Source organism: Lacerta agilis, chromosome 14 (assembly GCF_009819535.1).
Source record: "Lacerta agilis isolate rLacAgi1 chromosome 14, rLacAgi1.pri, whole genome shotgun sequence".
Lineage (NCBI taxonomy): Eukaryota > Metazoa > Chordata > Lepidosauria > Squamata > Lacertidae > Lacerta > Lacerta agilis.
Genome location: NC_046325.1, coordinates 36,440,290 through 36,462,655, shown reverse-complemented (window position 1 = coordinate 36,462,655; position 22,366 = coordinate 36,440,290). Strand labels below are relative to the sequence as shown.

Genomic DNA, 22,366 nt, shown 5'->3' with positions numbered 1-22,366 from the left:
TTTTTTGAAGTTGAAATTACTGCTCGTGCTCATGTTTGCAGACACTGGGTTGAATCCAGTCTAACAGGGCAGCCCTATATGTGTGTATTCAGAAATATGTCCCATACATTTCAGTGGGACTTACTCCCAACTGAGTGGGCATAGAACTTTAACTCCCGTTGCTTAAACTTGGCCCCATTGACATCAGGCGGGACAAGTTAGCCATGACTTAAAAACCCCACAGATTTCATCAGGAACTACCTGCAGCAAACATGCATCTAGCTCATTATTTTCCCCTGTTGCAGCTAGACACAACCTTCTAATCACTAGGCCTTCCTCCTTTGTCCTCTATTAGTCACACGGGCAATGACCCAACCACAGAACAGGCAGCAAATGGAACAATACTGCAATTCTGCATAACCAGTTTGGCTGCAGGCTGACATCATCAAGGGCAAAGAAAGCCTATTCAGAATGCACAGCCCTCACTCCAAACATGCAGACATTTCCCAAACTTTTTATGAAGCAACCACCAAAAAGCCTGCTCAGTCCCAGGGCGGAAATGCTTCCTTGGGGGTGAGGGGGTTGTTGGAGATTCATTCCCCATGTGCAGTCATGGGTTTGTTGTCTATCACATGACTGGTTGTGTGTTTTGATTCCACAGGAATGGGATGTGACGTAGACAGGATGTTTGTCTGACTGTGTTCCCTGAAGTGGGACTATTGTCCTTTGTTCTTTCTCTTTGCTGTCTGATGCTAGAGAGAGAGGGAGCCATGTTGCAGTGCTCTGTGTGTATTTATATGTAAATAAAGTAGATTAGCCAAGATGCTGAGTTGCTGAGTTCTGTTACGCAACTGAGTAAACCTCTGTGGATCCCCAAGTGTGCTGATGTCTTCTGGCATCAGTTGCTGTGATGTTCGGGCTGAGGAATGCTTTTGAAGCTCCCGAACGATCGCCCAGGAGGGAGGGAACATGCCAGTCAAGCATCTGTCTCTGCCAAGGTCCTACTCATGTGTAGGACATCCTGACAGGAGTTGCCTCACTTGCATTTATCTTCTGAAGCTAAACTGCTGCTCTTGAAGCAACTTCCTCCACTCTGCCTGCTCAATGCTTACATTACTGGGAACTAGATCGCCTGAGCTGACCCTGCCTTGCGCACACATGGTCTTCCATGCCCCCACCCCCAGCTTTGTGATTCTGCGATGGGGATGCAATATGCCTGGCATTTAATGCAGTGACTCACCATGGCGCCGACTCCATAGGCGGGGGTCACGGTGTGGTGATAGGGGTCGGCGGTAGTGTAGACCCGTCCATACCTGTGAACCAAAAGACCCAAGAGGAGATCATCAGATAAGCCTCTTGGGGTCATTGGACAAGACACACAATCTGTCTCAGACTTACCCATCGCTGTAAGCCGTTGCTGTTGCTGCAGCTGCAGGTGTCTGGGCCACTCTGTAAGCTGCAGGATAACCCTGCAATTCAAAGATTCAATTCAATTCAATAGCCCACCGTGCATGATTCTTGAAGACCACCCTGTCTCCAGTTCTTCAAAGGAAAACAAAAGACTTCCTCCATGCACCTTCTTCCCTCTTTTCTGAATCATGGTCAAGAGCAGCCACTGGAACTCACCTCGCAGTGAGTCACAGAGACCCCATGCCTCTTTCTGCTTCTTCTTACACAAGAATTTTGCCCCTCGGCCATCCACTAGTGGACTGATTTTGCATTTTGCATGAAAGACCTACATTGGCTCCCAGTACAATGCCTTATGAGGAACGGCTTAGGGAACTAGGTATGTTTAGCCTGGAGAAGAGAAGGGTGAGGGGTGATATGATAGCCATGTTCAAATATATAAAAGGATGTCATATGGAGGAGGGAGAAAGGTTGTTTTCTGCTGCTCCAGAGAAGCGGACACGGGGCAATGGATTCAAACTACAAGAAAGAAGATTCCACCTAAACATTAGGAAGAACTTCCTGACAGTAAGAGCTGTTCGACAGTGGAATTTGCTGCCAAGGAGTGTGGTGGAGTCTCCTTCTTTGGAGGTCTTTAAGCGGAGGCTTGACAGCCATCTGTCAGGAATGCTTTGGTGTTGTTTCCTGCTTGGCAGGGGGTTGGACTGGATGGCCCTTGTGGTCTCTTCCATCTCTATGATTCTATGATTCGACATTTCCGAGCACAGTTCAAAGTGTTGGTGCTGACCTTTAAAGCCCTCAACAGCCTCGGTCCAGTATACCTGAAGGATATACCCCCATCGTTCTGCCCAGACACTGAGGTCCAGTGCTGAGGGCCTTCTGGCAGTTCCCTTGCTGCAAGAAGTCAAGTTACAGGGAACCAGGCAGAGGGCCTTCTCGGTAGTGGCACCCACCCTGTGGAACACCCTCCCACCAGATGTCAAAGAGAAAAACAACTACCAGACTTTTAGAAGACATCTGAAAGCAGCCCTGTTTAGGGACGCTTTTAATGTTTAATAGATTATTGTATTTTAACATTCTGTTGGAAGCCACCCAGAGTGGCTGGGGAAACGCAGCCAGATGGGCGGGGTATAAATAAATTGTTGTTGTTGTTGTTGTTATTTTGGAGACCTGCCTAGCCACCAGATGTTTGCACGAGGTCTACGCTGTGCAGTCTTATGCGTGATGTTAGTTCACAAAACCCCTACATGACACTCTCTTTATTTGCTATTACTGTTAATTTTATTTATTAACTATACGTGCATGGCCACCCCATAAGATGCAGTTTCTGGATGGTTCTTCAATAGATAAAATACAGCCTTAAAGGATGGATTCCCACTCTTTCAGGCCCACATGAAATCCCCAAATCAGGAGCAATTCTCATGCTGGATCTCCCAGACTTGCACATGGCTCAATGCCCTTTTCCTTCAGGCCAAATCCCACCCATGCCTCCCCACTGCCCCAGCCTTAAAGGAAGAGCTGTAGCTCAGGGGGAGACCATTTGTTTTGCATGCAGAGGTGCCAAGTTTCCCTGCCTGATACCTTGGAGAACCACTGCCAGTCAGTGTAGACAGTAGAAAGATTCTCACGTTCCTCATTTCTCATGCCATCTAAAAGGAAGATTCTCACGTTCCTCATTTCTCATGCCATCTTGTTTCCAAGGCAATCCTTCATTCTACCCAATTTTGTGGGTCCTGCCAGTTTTGCAGGACTATTTTGCCAGCTCACCTACCCTGAGAGATGCCTCCCCAACCTTGACCTTTGCCTTGCAAAATCCATGAAGACAGTCCCCAACCTACTCTGTTTTCTCTACTCGCAGGTAACTGGTGCCAGCACATACCCAGGACCTTTGAACCCTAAAACCCAAAGAAACCCAGGTAAAGACTTACGTAGATGTCAGAGCCATACAGACTGTCTGGATAGAGGACACTGGGTGGGAAAAGAAAGAGAGAATCAGCACAGATGGTCCTCTACCTTGCCCAGCTTGTCAACAGGGGATGATAAATCTGTCAATCTGGGTTTCTCTCAGTTTCTTATTGTTCTAATCTTAAATTCAGTTTGCCCCATTTCTGAAGCGTCTCATGCATTTAAAATATATACGTATACACCTACCCCCAAAAGTGTTTTCAAGCACATTTCTCCTAATACACAAATTTGTGCCTAATACTGTATATGATATGCATTTTTCCAAGCCGCTAATATAAGTCGTTTTTTGGATGTTACTTTCAGTAACGTACACATTTCCGTGCAAACTTCCCCATAATAATAAACTTTAATAAACTAAATAATAAGCTTAATAACCTTTCCCTCCGTTTTTACTGATTTATTCATTGACAAACTGGATTAGGAAATTTGGAGAAGTACTTTCCAATTTCTTTAAAGGAAGGTTAAACGACAACGAGCATTCATTCCGATTTCCTCACGGGATGTTTATATGTCTTCCCGCTAAGCCATCCATTCCACACTTTTCAATGCATTTCACCGTTACTTTCCTACCTGCAAGAAGTCCATTTTACCTGTTATTGCCATAAAGTCAGGCATGGCCAAACTTGGCCCTCCAGCTGCTTTGGGACTACAATTCCCATCATCCCTGATCACTGGTCCTGTTAGCCAGGGATGATGGGAGTTGTAGTCCCAAAATAGCTGGAGGGCCAAGTTTGGCCATGCCTGCATTAAAGTGGATTGTTATATTTGCATCTGATTTACTTGATTGAGTTTTTATATTCCACTATGAGACTGATTACGATAAAGGGCAGCTTAATATATTCCAAATGAACAGAGAAAAGAAATAATAAAGCTTTTTTTCCTTGTTAAGGGCCGCGTTCTCTCAGGGGTAATCTGCTAGGGGCCGCCAACCGGCAATGGCCAGGTCCCAGAGTGACTTGGGCTCATTTCTCTCTTTCTTTGTGCAGATTTGAAAAGGAAATGCACATTTATAATGTAAGCGTGCTTATTTAATAAAAAACATATTTGCTGGTTGCAAAGATTTTGAGGGGAACTTTTATCAAAAGCTCCAGACTTCAGGACCTAAATTTTTAAGGCTATAGAAGTTGTCCCCATGAAAAGAAAGAGAACACTCTCAGCCTCTCACCTGCCATAGGCTGGAACTGGAGAAGGGGCAGGTGCTGCTCGAATGGGATTATAGATGGCAGCGCGGCCACGCCCTCGCAGAGCCCCGCGATATGCCAGGGCAGCTGGTGCCATCATGGGGTAAGGGATGCTCGCCACTAGATGGGAGGGAGAAGGATATTAATGTGTTTACTTCCAGTACTTATACCCCACTTTATACCCCCGAGAAGCTCTCAAAGCAGCTTGCTAAATATTCTCCACAATAAAAGTCACATTCAAGTCGGGTAGCAGGAATGGAAATGAGGTGGTGCCAGGATTATTCAGGTGGCACTTCCTGCCCTCGTTCTTGGCCTTCTATGGACTTTGCCTAATAAGAAAGAGCTTTTTCCACAGAAGTCCCCAAAGGCCAGGGAGTGTGTCTAAGCAGCTGGAGCTTGCTAAATCCACAATGGAGGGAAAGGGGGCCTAGGGGCAGAAATGGTGGAGGAAAACTTGAGCATGAGCTCAATGGAACTGGGTGACTTAAAGAAGGAGTGGGTGTTGTATGGCCCAAAGCGTTTTTCAAAGAAGGAGAGAAAGAGAGAGAGAAGAAGCCCTGGAACAGGATTCTGAGAAGCCACCAAAGAATTTCAGCCACGACTGAGATTTTTCAGCCAGGGTTGGATCTAAGGATGTAAAGGGGGCAACCATTTCTGTCCCATCCTGCTTTCGCCACAATCGGGGCTGTTTCTCTTCCTCTACGGTCCAGCTTCTTCCAACAATTCCCTCGTACTCCACTGTGGCTGAAACTAGCACAATGAATTAAGTAGATGGTTTCAATGAAAGGAGAACGTCAAAAACACTGGTGTTTGCATAATGTTTGCAGACTAAAAAGAAAAAAATATGTAGCCAAGAATTGTTGCATTCCGCTTGCATGGTTTTAGTGCCTTACCTTGCATGGACATGCAAACTGCAGCAATTGATGTTCCTGTTTTCGATGAGATTTCCCCACATCCCTAGCTGAGAGACACCTCAGGAATGCTAGTTTTGATACTCCTGAGGCCTTAGGAAATTATACACATACACATAAAAAAAAAAAGACCGAACCCAGCATGCTCCAGCTGGATCTCTCAGCTTGACAACACAGACTGCTTCAACTCAGCTGGGAAGCCTCCTCAGAGGTACAATAAACAGCAGTGAAGCACTGTGCACAAAACAGGATGGCAGACCCAAACAACTCTCTGCTCTTCAGCCCCTTGAACCCCAAATGAACGGGAAAATTCCAGGGTTAGAAATGCTAAACCTTGTATTCTGGTTTGGTGCTAGATAGGTCCACTGAACAGGCACAGAGCCAACCCACAAAATTTTGGAGTCTGAGGCAAATGGTGCATACAGATGACACTATTATTATTATTATTATTATTATTATTATTATTATTATTATACATTTGACTGTTTAGTATTGCTTTCTAATGATCACAGAAATCTCATTCTAAGTGATAGAAGGGCCAGTCCAGTGCAGGGTTTTTAGTAATTGGGATCATAAAACAGAACTAACTTGATTCCAAGGAAATGCCCTAAATAAATGCGTACAGGAATTGGGGTTTTTGGTAAGTGGTGAAATGAGAAAGGAAGGCAGAAATGTGGAACTTGCTGGAAGTTTAGGAGGGGGAAGCAATCGCAAAGAGGTGGGGACTTACCTGTGTACAGGTCAGGGGCATAGACAGCGCCAACCATAGGATTGATTTTCCATCCTAAATGGACACAGACAAACAAGGAGAGAATCAGAGGAGAAACTTGTCCAAGCTTCATTACTATTTCCCGGTCTATCTCCAGGTAGTCTTGCTCCTGCCCTTAACGAACCAATTATGATGATTTTGCTGTTTACAAGTTGTATGTTTTTGCTGCTGCTTTATTGGGTCTGTTATTTGATTATTGTAAAGGTAAAAGGTAAAGGGACGCGGGTGGCGCTGTGGTCTAAACCACAGAGCCTAGGGCTTGCCGATCAGAAGGTCGGGGGTTCGAATCCTCGCGACGGGGTGAGCTTCCGTTGTTTGGTCCCAGCTCCTGCCCACCTAACAGTTTGAAAGCACGTCAAAAGTACAAGTAGATAAATAGGTATTTTTATTCCAGCTTCTACATACCATTCACCACTGGTGCTGCTGGTGGTTTCTTGGTGACTAAACGGGCTGTGGCATTGTTGACCTGGATCGGAGAAGGAAGCAGCAGGAAGTGAGGCCACATGCATAAACAAGTTGTTATTAGCTTCTTCTTCTTTCCTCCAAAGAAGTGGGACAAGTAAATAGATAGCCACACAGTGATGATTTTGACAAGGCTCTTAAGGGGTTTGAATTAAGGTGGAGCCAGTGTGGTGTAGTGGTTAAGAGTGGTAGACTCGTTATCTGGTGAACCGGGTTCGCGTCTCCGCTCCTCCACATGCAGCTGCTGGGTCACCTTGGGCTAGTCACACTTCTTTGAAGTCTCTCAGCCCCACTCACCTCACAGAGTGTTTGTTGTGGGGGAGGAAGGGAAAGGAGAATGTTAGCCGCTTTGAGACTCCTTCGGGTAGTGAAAAGTGGGATATCAAATCCAAACTCTTCTTCTTCTTCTTCTATGTGTGTGTGTGTTTGTGTGTGCGCACACACACACACACACACACACGCACCTATTTATGCCTGTGTGGTGCTCCTGGCATGACCAAAGGCAAGTGAGGACAGGATTCTGCACCTCTGATAATTGTGCAGAAGAGGGGATTCAGGCAGGTAAGGCTTGTCCAATATCTGTACACCCTAGGTATTCTTCACACATGCACATATGCGCATCCACACGTAGTTATACAGGATCCTACCTGGTGGGCAAACGAGAGCAGGGCCTGCGACAAACCGCTGCCGCGTGGGGTGCTTCTGTTCCAACCACTCCATTCTACCCCTCACTTGGTTTTACTGGTCCCTCCACATGCACCGAGCATGCTCAGTCCTTATTTATTTATTTAAGGAGTTGCCTTCCGCATGAGCAGGGGGCGGATTAAGGTTTGATGAGGCCCTTAAGCTACTACAGCTAATGGGGCCCTTTATATATCCAGCTGTCCTTTGTCAACAACAAATTGCCACTGTTTTTTTATGTTGAATATATGCTATAAGGAAATCTATGGACCTAATACCGGTAGGTATCTAAAGCCATTTGCACATGAAGAATGTAGGCACACTATATATAGAAATGAGCAAAGCAGTGATATTTTAGGGAGCAGGCTAGCAGGTGGGGCCCATTACTTACATCACAGGAGCCTACACAGCACAAAACACTGTTGCTGTATGTAGGTTTTATTTTATTTGTTTTTTATCTTATATTCTGGAAATGTACATCCAGTTTTTTTTTCCCTTTACACTTTTGGGAGGCCCCCAAAAGAGTGGGGCCCTAAGCTATAGCTTGTTTAGCATATACATAAATCAGGCACTGTGCATGAGTCCCAAGGCAGTTTACATAAACTCGACTAAAATAACATTAAAAGCACTACACAACAAAACAAAACAACTACTACTAAAGACAGCGGTTTTTTTTAAATTGTTTTTAAAACTAAGGCTGTGGGGGATTCTCTGGAAGTTTATATATATATATATATACCTCTTCAAAAAAAAACCCACTGATATTTCACTTTTGTATGTGGATGGTACAAGGACTGGCACTCGGAAAATTTAGTTCACTATTAGCATACAGGTATATGGTATTCATTGATCAAGGGGCCTCGTGGTTTTTTTTTTGGAAATGGGCATCTTCCCCTTCCAACAGGTTAAGCTCCCAGGCAAGAGCTCATAGCATTTGGGCACTGAAATGCACACAAGGCATTTATGCTGAGGACACAGTAAATTCTTACCTCGATCTTCCTCCCTTCCACAATGCTGCTGTTGAGCTTCTCCCGCGCACGGTCGGCATCCTGACTGTTTTCAAAGGTGACAAAGCCAAAGCCCTAAGAGAGGAGATTCTTCATGATCATGGTGTCTCCCCTGCCAGGTAAGTATGCCGCCAGGATGCTTTTAGCCCAGCGACGGAAAGACGGCAAGGTCCCTAACAGACTGGAATGGCAGACCAAGTTGATGGATTATCCAGAGATGGCAAAAATGACCGGGGAAATCAGGAACCAGGAAGATCAAAATTTTAACAAAGAATGGGGGGAGATTTTTTCCCCCCCATATTTGGAAGACCACTGTAAACAGTTGAATTCATTAGCAGGACTCTTATTAAACGCCTTGTAATGTAACAAGGACTTTGGATATAATGGACCAGGCATAGGCAAACTCCAGCCCTCCAGATGTTTGGGACTACAATTCCCATCATCCCCTGACCACTTGTCCTGTTAGCAAGGGATGATGGGAATTGTAGTCCCAAACATCTGGAGGGCCAGAGTTTGCCTATGCCTGTAATGGACAATCAAATAAGTGGAGGGACTTAAAATAATCAGTAGAAAAGGGTAAGTATGGAACCCAAGGAGGGGTGGAGGGAAGTCCAAAGATTCGGGAGAATCTTGTGTATTTGTTTTTATTTGTGATTTTAAATGTTAATTTTAATTTGCAATACCAAATAAAAATTAATTTGGAAAAAAGGAGAAGATTCTCATAATCTACCTGGCCCTTTAGATTCCAGGCCACACACCCCTTACCCACCCTGCTTTGTCCTCTCCCCTTGAGTGTTTTTGCCTGGCTGGAATGTGTTCTTGGATTCTGTTAACACCTCTTGCTCGTCCAGATGGAGGAAAGAAGGAGTTTGAGAAACACTGCTTTAAAGGGAGATTAGAAGGGGAGAAAGTGGAGCAGGCTATCAATGGCTCCTCTGCCGTAGGGGGTGCATGGAGCCTCCATGCTACTGGATACCAGTTGCTAATGGGGAGAGGGCAACACAGTGTGCTATCACATTCTAGCTTTGCTTGTAGGCTTCCGATAGGCACCAAGTTGGCCACTTGGTCAACATCAAATCCTGCACTTGTACAGTGTGGTTGTGAGAACATCGACTAGGGATGGGGAAGCCTGTGGCCCTCAAGATGCTATTGGACTTCAACTCCCATCAGCAAGGCCAGTGGCCAGGAACAATGGGATTTATGGGCCAGCAATGTCTGCAGGGGCAGAGGTTTCGCATCCCTGGCATAGAAATTGCTCAGCATTGCCCAGCAGACCCTGACTTTCTTGTCCACACACCTCTCCACCCCTTCTTGGCAGCTAGCATTTCCATACCTTGGAGCCACGCTCGTTAAAGATGATCTCCACGTCCAGAATCTTTCCAAATTGCTAGGGGGAGGAGGGGAAAAGTCAGTCATTGACATAGACAATACGCAGCCTGTGGCCCTAGAAACCATGTGTAACGAATTTATGACAGTGTCTAATACAAAACTTAGTGCTTTCCCTACAACTCACCCATCCTCCAGCATGGCTGGATACACAACTTATCCCTGAGCATTCCAAACCAGAAATATGGCCCCTGCATCTCCTTATGCATTACATGTGGCAACCGTGTGGAGAGCCTGTGGCCTTCCCTATTTTGTTGGACTACAACTCACATCACCCTTGGCCATTTGGCCATGAAGCTGGGACTGGTGGGAGTCGGAATCTAACAGTATCTAGAGGGCTACATATTGAGCCAGTGGCATAGCATGGGTTGCCAGTGCCCAAAGCCACACAGTGGAAGGGAGGGTGGAAAACAGATTACGCATTCGCATTCAACTGCCTAACGGCATCCACATTGCCCTGGAGAGCACAGCTGCACAGATAAAAAAGAAGAGTTGTTCTATAGTCTGGAGAGGTCACTTCCTGGTTTGCATGGAGAAGCCAGTTTCAACAGAGCCCAGCAATGGAAGCATGCAGCTGTATTGAGGCAGCACTGGGTGTTGAAATTTTGTGCCTCTAACAATTTGCACCCTGTGGCCCCTCCACACTATGCCACTGGATTCAGCCACCCCTGCAATATGACCATGCCACCCCAGACCTCTGAATCCAGCAATGTGCTGGGGTTGGCTCCACAGCATCAACATCCAGCAATCCGGGCAGCTGCCCGGGGCCCATTGATGCTGAAGGGCCCTTAAACACCCACTACAGACCAAGCCCTGAACTTTCCCTACTCTAGAGACCCGCAAGGAGGATGAATGAAAGATCACTGCGTACAAAAAGCATCACACGACATGACTCAGGTTGGAGGGAAGCAGGGAAGAGGAAAGACTCACTCCAAACATCTGCCGCAGGTCTGGGTCACGGAAGCGGAAGGGGATGTTCGACACATGCAGGCGTTTGGGCTGGGCCTTGTTCTCGCTGCTTTCTGCTTCCTCTGCCTCGGGAGACAGCTCAGGCGCAGGGGCTTCTTCCGGCTGCTGTGGGGAGGGGTGGGGCAAGGAGGAAAAGAAGCAGGATCACAAACACCACTGAGGCAACCCTCCTCTTGCACACCTGCACAGAGGGCGTGTAGCATAACATCCCCAAGTCGTGCCATGGGCAGAACAAGGTGGTCAGAGCTGGACAAGTTCCAAAAATGGGCATTCTCCAGTTCATATGCAAGTGGTCTTGAGGATGTACAGAGACTCGCAGTGTGGGAACGTCAGTCTATGGTGTCTAACTGATGCCAAGATGGGGTGGGAGGATTGGGTACCATGGGGTGGGGGAATATTCAGCAGCATCTGCATAGCAATTTTGCTCTGTCGCTCTGATCTTTGTAAAGGAGAAAGCAAGCAGGTGTGGCTTGTGTATATGTGTGCAGTGAAAGTGATGTCCAAGACATCAGATGCCAGCAGCTAGCATCATCCCAATGTTGAGCATCTGAAGCTGCCTCACATTGAGTCAGACTATTGCTCTGTCTAGCCTTAGCACGATCCATTCTTCTGACGAGCCAGAACATAAGACGGACCATTTCTGGATCAGACCAAAGGCCCATCTAGTCCAGCATTCTGCTCTCACAGTGGCCAAGGAGATGTGTAATGGGTTCAGAGTCCTGAGAGTTCAGTTTTCACATGGAAGCTCCTTAGATGTATGGAGGTTCTCTCAGATTGTTTAAAAAGAAGAACTGGACTTACTGCCCTCGGAAAAATGCAGATCTAAAAGAAGCTTTTTTTTGCCTGCTTTTCTGCCTGGCATGCCAGCACCGCATACGCAGATACTTAAATGGAGGGGGGAAAGTCAGTCATGAACTCCTTTGCCCTTGAAACCTGAAGTGGTGCTGTCCAGCAAGAGCTGCAATATTTATCTGCAGAAGGATTCATGTGAAACTTGGAGGCCAACTCAATGTGACACCTGTCACACATTTTGCAATTGTGTGAATAGCAAGTGAGAAAGGGCAGAATCCATTTCTGGCCTGCAGTGACCTGAAGCTCCCCTGCCAGAATTCTGCTCAAGACTGGGCTCCTCCATCTGCTATATTTACTCTTGAACAATTCACACAATTGCTAATTCCACAAATTCATTTGGCCCTTCTTGTTTATCTTGTCAGTTGGCATGGAAGTTCAGAAGAGAGGGGGCCAGATCCCCTCCTTGTTTCCCACCCAATCCCACCCCCAAAGTCAGATCCACTCTCTTTGCAAGGAAGATGGGGCCAACCTTCTTCCCAACCTTTTCCCGGTCAACCAGAGAGAGAGAGAGAGAGAGAAATGTCCCAATGCATCAGCAAAACATTCTGGCTTGGGTTAATGGAGAGGACGGACACAAACCAGCACACAGAAGGACATTAGTGGAGAGAAGAAGCAGGGCCAGGTGAGAGAGGGCACGATTCACAGAAACCTTGTGGAGAAGATTGGGGGACACAGAGAACCACCCCAAACCGGACACCACCACCCCTCTTCTCCATGCAGATGGTCCCCCTCGACTCACGATGCAATCACCACGATGCAACATTCCAAGGCCACGGCCGAGGTGTGGGCAGCCTCTCTTGCAATGTCTTATAAGTGCCAAAGGGTTGGGGGGGGGGAGAGAAGAGCCTGAGAGAAGCAATTAATCCGGCAGGGGGGCAGAGTTGAACTTGTCTTTGAAATTCCTGCTACAAAGAGGGGGGGCGCTCTTTGGGGCATGTGCTACCACCTCCCTGCGATGACAAGGAAGGCAGGAATGTCCAAACAGGCTTTGTGGAGCACGAAGTCTCACAGTTCACGAAGCTCAGTTGACCTGCTGCCGCAGGATGGGCTAATCGCCAAAGAAGCCTGGCTCCCTCCGTGGCTTTGTTCTTAGAAACGGCAGATAAGGCCGTAAACTGTGTCTGGACTCTGCCATGTCAACGGCACCTGATGGGAAGCTCCCACATGCAACCTTGCACATTAAGAGCAATGCATACATGCTCAAAGATAACTAGCCTGCCCAGGGAGGGAAGGAAGGCTAGGATCCTTCTTCGTAACGTCCAACTTCCTACGTGTGGTGATTTGTTGGGTTTTGTACAAGCATTCCATCATGTGAGCTCTTAGCTGCCATCTACAATGGTACAGTCCAGACAAAGGGAAGGGGTACAGGTGACACCCCCACAACGCACTGGAAGAACATGTGGGGCACACAACTTAAGACTCCGTCCAGCCATTACCTATACCTTTGGTATACCAATAGAACCCTTTTTTAAAAAATAACAATGAAAAGTAGCCCTGGGAGGCTGTGCGTTTTGAGTGGAGAAACAGTGCTGAGCAGAGGCGACTTTTTCCCTCCCCTGCATTTCTCTCTACTAAGGAAATGCCTCTCACAAGCTGCCTTTGCAGCTTGATGGTGCTCAGGAAAGTTTCATTCGAGCACAGACTCTGGGAATCAATGGTGATGAGGGATCTGGGCTCGGATAAAAATTCCTCTGAGCCCTCCCCCCCCCCCACAAACTTCTGTGGCTGAACCCTCCCTTTGTTTTCAAAGCAACTGGTCTCTGAGACAAGATGCTGGGGGGGGGGGGGCGAGGAGCAATCTTCAGAAGCAACGGGGAAGAAACATGCATGTACAACGTTGCCCAGGGACAATTTTTGCTAAAGTGCATGTCTCGCTCTGCTATCTCTCCCCCCCCCCCGTGAAAGTTAGGAGTCTCTGCTGGTAATGATCCGCGCCCTCAGCCTGTCCACATGCAGACATTCCATTTTAGGGACAAGAAGCCTTAAACCGAGTGCGACCCATCGGTGCATCTAGCTCAGTGATGTCTACCCTGGTCGGCAGCGGCTCTCCGGGGTTTCAGGCAGGAGTCTCTCTCTGTGCTGCTTGGAGATGTCGGGAACCGAACCCGAGGCCACCTGCACGCGAGGAAGGTGCTCTACCGCTGAGCAACAACAGCCCTTCCAAAATAAACAGCGATATCCGTGGGACCTGTGGAGAGCTCTACAATACGGCCGCTCTGCGTGGGCATGCTTACAGGCCGTGCCGGCAGTGCGCCAGCCTCTGAGCATGTCACACCCGCAGAAAGGAGCACCCTCATGTTGCTAGTAAAAAAACAAGACACGCGATCCTGGCCACTCACAAATGCAAACAATCCACCAGGCAGTAGCCAGCCCTCCTTCGTCTTCTGCCGCTTCTTCCCCACACCCAACCCCCTGCCATCCCAACCCGGCAATACACTCCACAACCCTGCCCCCCCCCCCCATAAAAGCTGGATGCATCCATCAAATGCTACGCAGACTCTTTGCTCATAAAGACAAGTTCAACAGGGATTAAAACCTCCCCGATTTTGGCTGGAAGGGTCAAATGCACAGGAGTGGTAGGGGCGGGGAGGTGTCAGGCTGAGAAGACAGGCAGGTGCAGTTGCACGGTGAGTAAGAGGTTAACTATTCATGTATTAATAATGAGAGTAGAACAAGAGAAACGTGATGGATGTCCAAGATGCCTGGGACAAAAACCTGAGCTTGATGGGAGAGGTCCACGAACCGTCGCTGTTAACACCCCCAGGAAAAGGCCCCCTAGTCCGGGAAAGACACAGTCATTGAGTGGGGGGGTAGGAATTGCTACAGACCAGGAATCCTTTGGCAGTTGGTACTTAGCAAAGGCTTTCCAGCAGAGGGAGAGAGAGAAGGGAGGGGAAAGGGAGGAGAGAAGAGAGACACATACAGACATTAAAGCAGGGTTTGGGGGACCTGATGCCCACAGGGTAGTGGGTGGCAGCCTCTCTGTTTGACCCATGGGGATCTCCCCAGGCCGCACCCCTCCCAAACAAACACTTTCCCTCCCCAGACCACATGGTTCACCTGCCCTGCTCCACATCCTCCTCAAGTGCTTTTTGGGCTGTCCTGGAACGGCGAGGCTGCCTCTTCCTTGGCAGGGTGAGGGCTGGAGAGATGGGGGCCCAAGCACCGCTTTGACTTTTGCATAGACCAGAGGCTTCCAAACTTATTTGGCCTACCACCCCCTTTTCATCCGGGGGGGGGGGTGACACCCACTACTCAGCGCCCCCTCTTAAAATCCAACTTCTTTAAACGAGCAAGCAGAAAGTCGCAGTGACAAATTTGCGTTCTTTTATGTATCTATATTTCTACCTACTGAGTCCAACAACTCAGTAAAGAAAATGTTTTGCAAGTATAAGACACCATGAAGCTTGAATTCGAAAACCCCTCGACTCCAGCACAACCATCGGATCCAGGGGAGGTGCTGTCACTGTCCCACAACAGCACCCGACCTGGCCGTAAGCGTCCTTATGCAACAAATGAAACATGTACGAACGTTTTTTTCAAATTTTTCTTCTCTTCTTTATGCTTCCACCACCCCTATATTTTTATTCAATGCTCCCCAATTGCACCTGATGCTACTAATGCCCCCAGATGGTTCCATCGCTGCCCAGGGGGCAATAATAATAATAATAATAATAATAATTTATTTATACCCCGCCCATCTGGCTGGGTTTCCTCAGCCACTCTGGGCAGCTCCCAACAGAATATTAAAAGCACGATAAAACATCAAACTTTAAAAACTTCCCTAAACAGGGCTGCCTTCAGACGTCTTCTAAAAGACAGATAGTTGTTGACATCTGATGGGAGGGCATTCCACAGGGTGGGGGCCAGCACCGAGAAGGCCCTCTGTGTGGTTCCCTGTAACCTCACTTCTCGCAGTGAGGGAACTGCCAGAAGGCCCTCGGAGCTGGACCTCAGTGTCCAGGCTGAACGATGGGGGTGGAGACGCTCCTTCAGGTATACTTGGCCAAGGCCGTTTAGGGCTTTAAAAGTCAACACCAACACTTTGAATTGTGCTCGGAAATGTACTGAGAGCCAATGTAGGTATTTCAGGTGTTATATGGTTATGCCGGCCACTCCCAGTCACCAGTCCAGCTGCCGCATTCTTACCCACTTTGGGAAATACAGGCATAGATGGAATGAATCGCACTGCACCAAAGGTAAGACCCACAGCCTTGGCCCCACCCACTTTTGTCTCTGGCCCCACCCATCACCCTCTTGTGCCTCCCACTCCGGAAGGCTCTCCACTAGGGAATGAGCGGTATGGGGGGGGGAGCTCCCCACTCTTCCAATTTAGCCTCTGTGTTGCCCACCTTGAACATGGAAGAAAGGAAGCACCTGCAACTGAAATAAGGTGAGCTACAAAACATATACATGGGGTGGGAACAACCCAGAGCTGGACACAGTAAGCAATGTGAAATTGAACATTATAATTCAACATCAGATAATGAGCAATGTGGAACTGAACATTATAATTCAACATCAGATAATGAAATATGTTATAAGGCAGGCATCCCCAACCTTCGGCCCTCCAGATGTTTTGGACTACAATTCCCATCATCCCTGACCACTGGTCCTGTTAGCTAGGGATCATGGGAGTTGTAGGCCAAAACATCTGGAGGGCCGCAGGTTGGGGGTGCCTGTCCTAAGGGCACCTTCGAAAGGCAGGTATTGTCAGGCTGAAGACAAAGCAGCCATTAAATTATTATTATTATCAGTGTTTTTTCCAAAAACAAATGTTACTATCATTTTCCTTCTCATATTGAAATACTGCCCCTAAATGAGGCAGAACTTACATTCACAAAATGTTTAGGGCTATGCGCACCCCTGTGTACCCCCAGAAAAAAGCACTGATGATGATGATGATGATGATGATTACCAGCTTCTATGTTGTGCTCTAATTTGATGTGCCGGCGTTAGGAGGTGACAAAGAACATGCAGGCTTCACCTGCTGGTTGCTGCATGCCCACCTGGCATTAAAGGCGGAGGAACAGGGCTATAGGGAGGGAAATGTGTCAACCCTAACTGTGGCCGAGGAGGAAAGCTGGAGGAAGATAGCCAAGCAGGATTAGATCTTGTGGGGTAATTTGTAATCTAGGTTGCACGAGAGAACCAAAGATCAGGGTTTGCCTGGACGTGGAACAGCCAGACACTGGATTGACAAGCAGGGCTGCCAGTTTATCGACCCCAGCAGCTGCGTCCTAAACAACAGTTTGGTTTGCAGGAATTAGCAGGTGATGGTGGGTTTTTAGGCCCTGGAAAAAACTTCACCTGTTGACTTCTGCAGCTTATGCAGTTGTTTAGAGGCCAGTTTTTTAAAAAAAAAATCTGGACAGATGGCAACTTTATTGGGGGCGGAAGCAGGGGGGCGACGGCACAGGACTCTGTGAGGGAGGGCATTTAAACTTCCTTTGTTAGACCAGCCCTACTATAAAGGCTTACCTCACATGCAGTGGCAGAGCTCCATGCTTTGGCACCGGGGGGGGGGGGGTGGAGAGCAGGTTGGGGCGGGGCGGAGCACAGGGGTATGGCGGGCGTCCTGGGGGCGTGGCACGCCGTCTCCGGGTCATGGCCCCCGGCGCTGCCGGGGGCATGCACTCCCGCCACACTCCTCTTCCTCCGCCACTGCTCATGTGATAGATTTTGGGGTGCCATTGGAAAGCAGCCAAATGTCAGTTTGGAAGCTGAACTTTGGGCGATCGGTGGTGGTGGTCAGTAAGAGCTACTACTATTGCCACCACCAGAGAGTGGAAAGGGAATCCATCAAGGTTGTGTTTTTTGTTTTGTTTTTTTGCCTCGGGCACCAAATTGTCTTGAGCCCTCTCTGTTTACAGTCTCTCGGAGGGCACAGTGCCCTTGAGATGAGGCTATCAGCAACACACCACTTGTCTCCCATGTGGAGATAAACAGCTGCCAGCAAAGATGGTGAAAGTTGAGGGCGGGGGGGGAGGGGAGAGAGAGAGAGAGAACAGGGAATCTGATAGGGGGTGAGGCGCAGCTGTCCTGGCCGGCAAAAAAAAAAGTGTTACCCAATATGGGCAGAGAGTCCATCTCCTCGAGGGTCACTGGCTCAGGCGAGAGGAGGGAGGAAGCTGTTGCCCTGAAACGTGGGGGAAAGAGGGGAAGATCCATCCAATGCATATGATGGGAGAAGCGGGTCTCACCCTGCTTCCTTTGGAGCAAGAGTCAGGAGTTGTTCTAATCTGAAACCTTCCACAACCATGTCCTGCCTGCGTGACTCGCTTTCTGCGTGAGCAGTAAGGCCGGGTCCACACATGCAGCAGAATAAGGTAGCATAATCCTGAGGTGCCAAAGTGGACCATACTAATTCAGACTGCGGGGGTGTGGGTGTCATTTGGGAGTTCTCTCTTTTATTAAAAAGCACATCGGAGAGAAAAGAGAGGTTCTAACCCGGCAACTTTTAACAGTGCTAATATCCTACTTGCAGGGAGGGATTTTGTTTATAAAGGTAGGTTTTCCTCTCCCCTCTGCCCACGTTCCCCATAAACTTACGTGGTGCAGTCCATTTTATCACCTCAGGACTCTGCCATTCCATCATTCTGCTATGTGTGGGCACCAAGCATGAGAGCCCACATAATATGAAACAGTTGTGCCATGTACCCCCTTGCCCACAACATCTGAACAGCGTTCAACTACCCTCAGGCCCTGTTATACTCCCAGTCAAGGCTCCCTCCACAAAGGATAATGGGAACTATAGTTTGTTAACTTTCAGCTCCCTTGGTAAACTACAGTTCCCATTATTCTTTTTGGGGGGTGTCATGACCATTAATGTGGTATAAGACTGATTTGTAGGTATGGTGTGGATGCGATTTATATTAGACCTGTTCTTTTCTCTACAAACCTGGTTGCATTTTTGGGTTAGTCTGGAGAGAGCCAAACCACGAGATCAGGTTCAGAGGCACGCTATGCCAAACACTGGCTTGGTTCTGTGTGGCACAGCAGCCATGATCTCCTCTCACACACCATACACAATTTCCCCCTCTCCACAAAGAATCCTGGGAACTGTAGTTCACTAATGGTTCTGCGAGTTGTAGCTCTGTGATGGGTAAACTACTGTCCCCAATAATCTTTGGGCAGGTGCTTTGAATGTATGGTGTGTAACCAGCTGAATAATACTCCTGTTTCTCCTACCACAGTAAAAATTGCTACCATATTTGACCTCAGATTGCTTTGAATATGGTTTTTCCTGCTTGGCTATGGCATCTGGGTGATTTTGAGAGAGAAGCGAGAGAGAGTTTAGGCAAGACTACTGAAACATCTTGGGGAGGTTCAACATGGTGCAATTGAAAACAGAAGCTCGGAGTTTCTGCCAAGTCAGAAAGAACTTACTCCGTGACACAACTCTCCATGAAGAAACTCCCCACAATCGGAATTCGATTACTTTCATCCTAAATGTATGCAGAGGTAAGAAACCAATGAGGAATGGTGTGATTCGGCAACTGGCAGCAGAGAAAGGAAATTATGCGCTTGGTCTGCAGTACAGATTGCCATGAAAAGAAATGGAAGCCATCAGTAGAGATTCCATGTCTCTAGTCCCTATGATCACCTCAAAGGGAAGCCTCCATTGCTCTCGATTATTATCGGATGACTGTGTCTGCATCTCTGAGTGCAAGTGCTTTTTCTTTTTTTTAAAAAAAGCCTCTGGTCTACAAAAAAAGAAGAATATCCATTGGTCTCTCTTCCTCACACTAATCTTGTCCTTCCTCAGAAGTCTAACTTTGGGAAATTCCAGTGGGAGAGCTATGTTACATCACATGATGTCTCTAAAAGACATGCTGTTATTTCAGGAAGAAGCTCCTCCAGTGTATCTGGAGGGGAAGAAGCGACTCCCTGGCGTTTAGGCCCAACATCAGGACGTGGGCAGCAGTTAGCTGCCCAGCGCCACCCACCCACCCCTCAAATGGCTTGGAGCTGCCATTTTTAATTTCCCTCAATGTCCTGGAATGATGCCACACCAGGGGCATCATGGGAAATGTAAAATGGCAGCCGCAAACCACCTGGCGGCAGCTGCTGCCAATATCAGATAAAACCATCAGGGCCAACCAACATAAGAGGGAGCTCAGCAGAAGACATTGTGCCTAGGGGCACCTCAAACCTCGGCCAACCTTTACTGGTACTGAGGTAAATTCCAGTCCTGCGCTCAGGCACAATGCAGCCATGAGGGAGAAGTAAAAATTGAGCACTTACAAGAGGGCGAAGGGGATGGCTGCAACAGAAAACCAGGGAAAGCAGATCTACAAGGAGCTAATAAAATGGGTTCGGAAAGGACCAGAGGTAGAGTCTTGATAGGAACTAGTTTTTCCAATAGTGTAGGTCTGGCATCCCCAATGTTTTGGGCCCTCCAGATGTTTTGGGACTACAGTTCCCATCATCCCTGACCACTGGTCCTGTTAGCTAGGGGTGATGGGAGTTGTAGTCCCATAAACATCTGGAGGGCCGAGTTTGGGGGTGCCTGGTGTAGGTAAAGGAGGAAAGGGCAGTGGTAATTTTGGGGGTGGGTGGGGAATAACTATTCGGTCCCATGAATCTGAATCTCTCTCTCTCTCTCTCTGTGTGTGTGTGTGTGCTGTCAACAAGCAGCAGTTGTTTAGTAGTTGACCAAAAGCACATTCTACATATGCTCAGAGGCACTTTTCCTTGTTTGTTGCAAGATTTGGGGGCTGCAGCCAAGGGAAGTCCAAACAGACGAGCACAGAAACAAAAACGCACAAAACCTCTTGTAGAAATCCGATGCCTCTCCTGTGTTTAATTTTCTAAAATGAACAGCCTCGGAGTCAGAGCCTGTCCCCATAAGATTTATCCTTTGCTTTGGGAGTCCATTCTCCAACCTCTAACTTTTCAGATGTAGGAGTTGGTAATGGTTTGCTTCATGGTACGAGGGTGGAAAAACACGCCACTCTCTGCACGTGGTTAGAGATGCTGTTCTCTATTGCTTCACAGGTGTCAGGGCTCAATCCTGAGAACCCAAAGGGCTAAAGGCAAGCCCCCATGGTGAACCATGACCACGCAAAGTCCTGCAAGCCCAGCACACACCCATCTTTAATCTACTCTCATTCTAAAATCCCAAGATCCCCCTCTCCTTTCGGAAAATCCGCCTGCCAAACACCAAACCCCCAAGAGATGTCATTCTTTCCCCCAGAGAACCCGGGAACTGAGGCTCCTGGAGAAAAACCAGGCCTGCCCTACACAGCTCCTGTTGGGGTGCAAGATGTGGAGACAGGAAGGAAGAGAAATGCAGCTCTTTCCTGCATTCAGGATTTTTCCTATAACGAATAGGAGGGGTCCAAATCCTTCAACCAGCTCCTGAACAGTTTTGGAGGAATGCTACAAATGGAATCAGGGCCATTACGATCCGTGGCACCCATAGCACACCCCTCAAAATAAAAGTAACCCCAAACCACCCACAATTCCCCATCCATTTGCCCAAGTGAAGCCCAGCCAGACCTTCAGCCAATCACTTACCGCAGGCGGTGGGGGCAGTGGCAGGGGCTCTGGCGCAGCCGTTCCCTGTTCGGGGAAGATACGAAGGCTGTGATCCGGCGCTGTTGGGGATGGGTACTCTGAAGGGGTGCTGTGGAGATGGTATTGCGGAGGCAGCCGGGCTTGGGGTGGCGGCGGAGGGTACTGAGCTGGGAACGTCTGTGTCATGGCATCTGCTGGCGGCACCGCTGCATCTGGACTACCCTGCAGGGAGGAAGAGCAGACAGACAACAAAGTGAGGAGCTGCAAGCAGCGAACGAGAGGGGAGCCATCGCAGCCATTTTTCAGAATCAAGCAGGACTGGGGATAGCTAGGCCACCGATCTTCATCCCCGCAACTGCTAAACACCAATTCCTCTCTCACAACACGTCCACCCACCTTCCTAATACGCTGCTCTCCTTTCCAGACGTTTCCAGTATCCTTTGTCCCAAAGAATAGTGTGGAGCTCTCCTCCTCAGCGACCTATAGACATTTGTCTCAGTAACTCTTACAACACCCCTGCTAGGTAGGACACTATTATAATCCAAAGCTTGCAGGGAATGGAAAGAGAGAGAAAGAGAAAAATGCCTAAGGTGGTCCAGTGATGTGGGTGGAGGCGAGAGCTGGATGAGGGAGGTCCCAATCATTCATCACCAATTCCCTAAAATCCAGCACTAATAAATTCTGCTCTCCACAATTCTTGTTCACGGGGAACCCAGGCCTCCAATTATCCTGTATTCAAAAGACAGGAAATAAAGACAGAATTTCAACCCACCCCTAACCTGAAAAGCAGCCCACTCCTCCCTCCCAGAGGACCCCGGAGTCTCATCTCCCAGCTGCTCTTGCCTGAACCAATTACACTCCCCTCTTTTTTTCCTGTATGGGAAAGCTCAGGGTTTCAAGCCAAACCCCACCCCAATGTATCATAATAAGGACAACGAGGCACCCTGCAAGATTTCACCCACCTATGCCAACAGGCCCCATCCCCTGGCACCTTCCGGAGTCTCTGCCAGGATAAGATGCTCAGGAAAAAACGCACACACCCTTTCTCTCCCCCTGGACCAGGACTATAAAGGCATCCCTTGTCCTTTCCCCTCTGCCAATGGGGAGAAATCGCAACAGGCGCAGGCTCTCCGATTGGCCAGCCTCTTATCAGCACCTCCTCAGCCCTTATTTGGAGTTGCTGTTTTCTCTCTCTCTCTCTCTCTCTCTCTCTCTCTCTCTCTCTCTCTCTCTCTCTTTCAGCTGTTTGGGGGCTTTTGTAAAACCCAGGCTGCA

General features: G+C 48.2%; 1 protein-coding gene across 3 annotated transcripts in view; it reads right to left on the bottom strand.

Moving 5' to 3' along the window:
- The window catches only part of LOC117059261 (RNA binding protein fox-1 homolog 1-like), a 37,627-nt gene that overhangs the window by 3,057 nt on the left and 12,204 nt on the right, over positions 1–22,366 (bottom strand). Inside the window, exons 1-11 of one of the 3 annotated variants that reach the window (XM_033170872.1) lie at positions 22,054–22,137; positions 21,092–21,313; positions 10,679–10,822; positions 9,696–9,749; positions 8,345–8,437; positions 6,618–6,678; positions 6,174–6,227; positions 4,517–4,652; positions 3,315–3,354; positions 1,378–1,448; positions 1,220–1,292 (exon numbers count right to left, since the gene is read on the bottom strand). In XM_033170872.1, coding sequence (XP_033026763.1) covers positions 1,220–1,292; positions 1,378–1,448; positions 3,315–3,354; positions 4,517–4,652; positions 6,174–6,227; positions 6,618–6,678; positions 8,345–8,437; positions 9,696–9,749; positions 10,679–10,822; positions 21,092–21,277 — 912 coding nt within the window. In that variant the 5' untranslated portion in view covers positions 21,278–21,313; positions 22,054–22,137. Of the gene's footprint in view, positions 1–1,219; positions 1,293–1,377; positions 1,449–3,314; positions 3,355–4,516; positions 4,653–6,173; positions 6,228–6,617; positions 6,679–8,344; positions 8,438–9,695; positions 9,750–10,678; positions 10,823–21,091; positions 21,314–22,053; positions 22,138–22,366 lie in introns of those variants that run through there. The other 2 variants (XM_033170871.1, XM_033170870.1) reach the window with 2 other exon arrangements.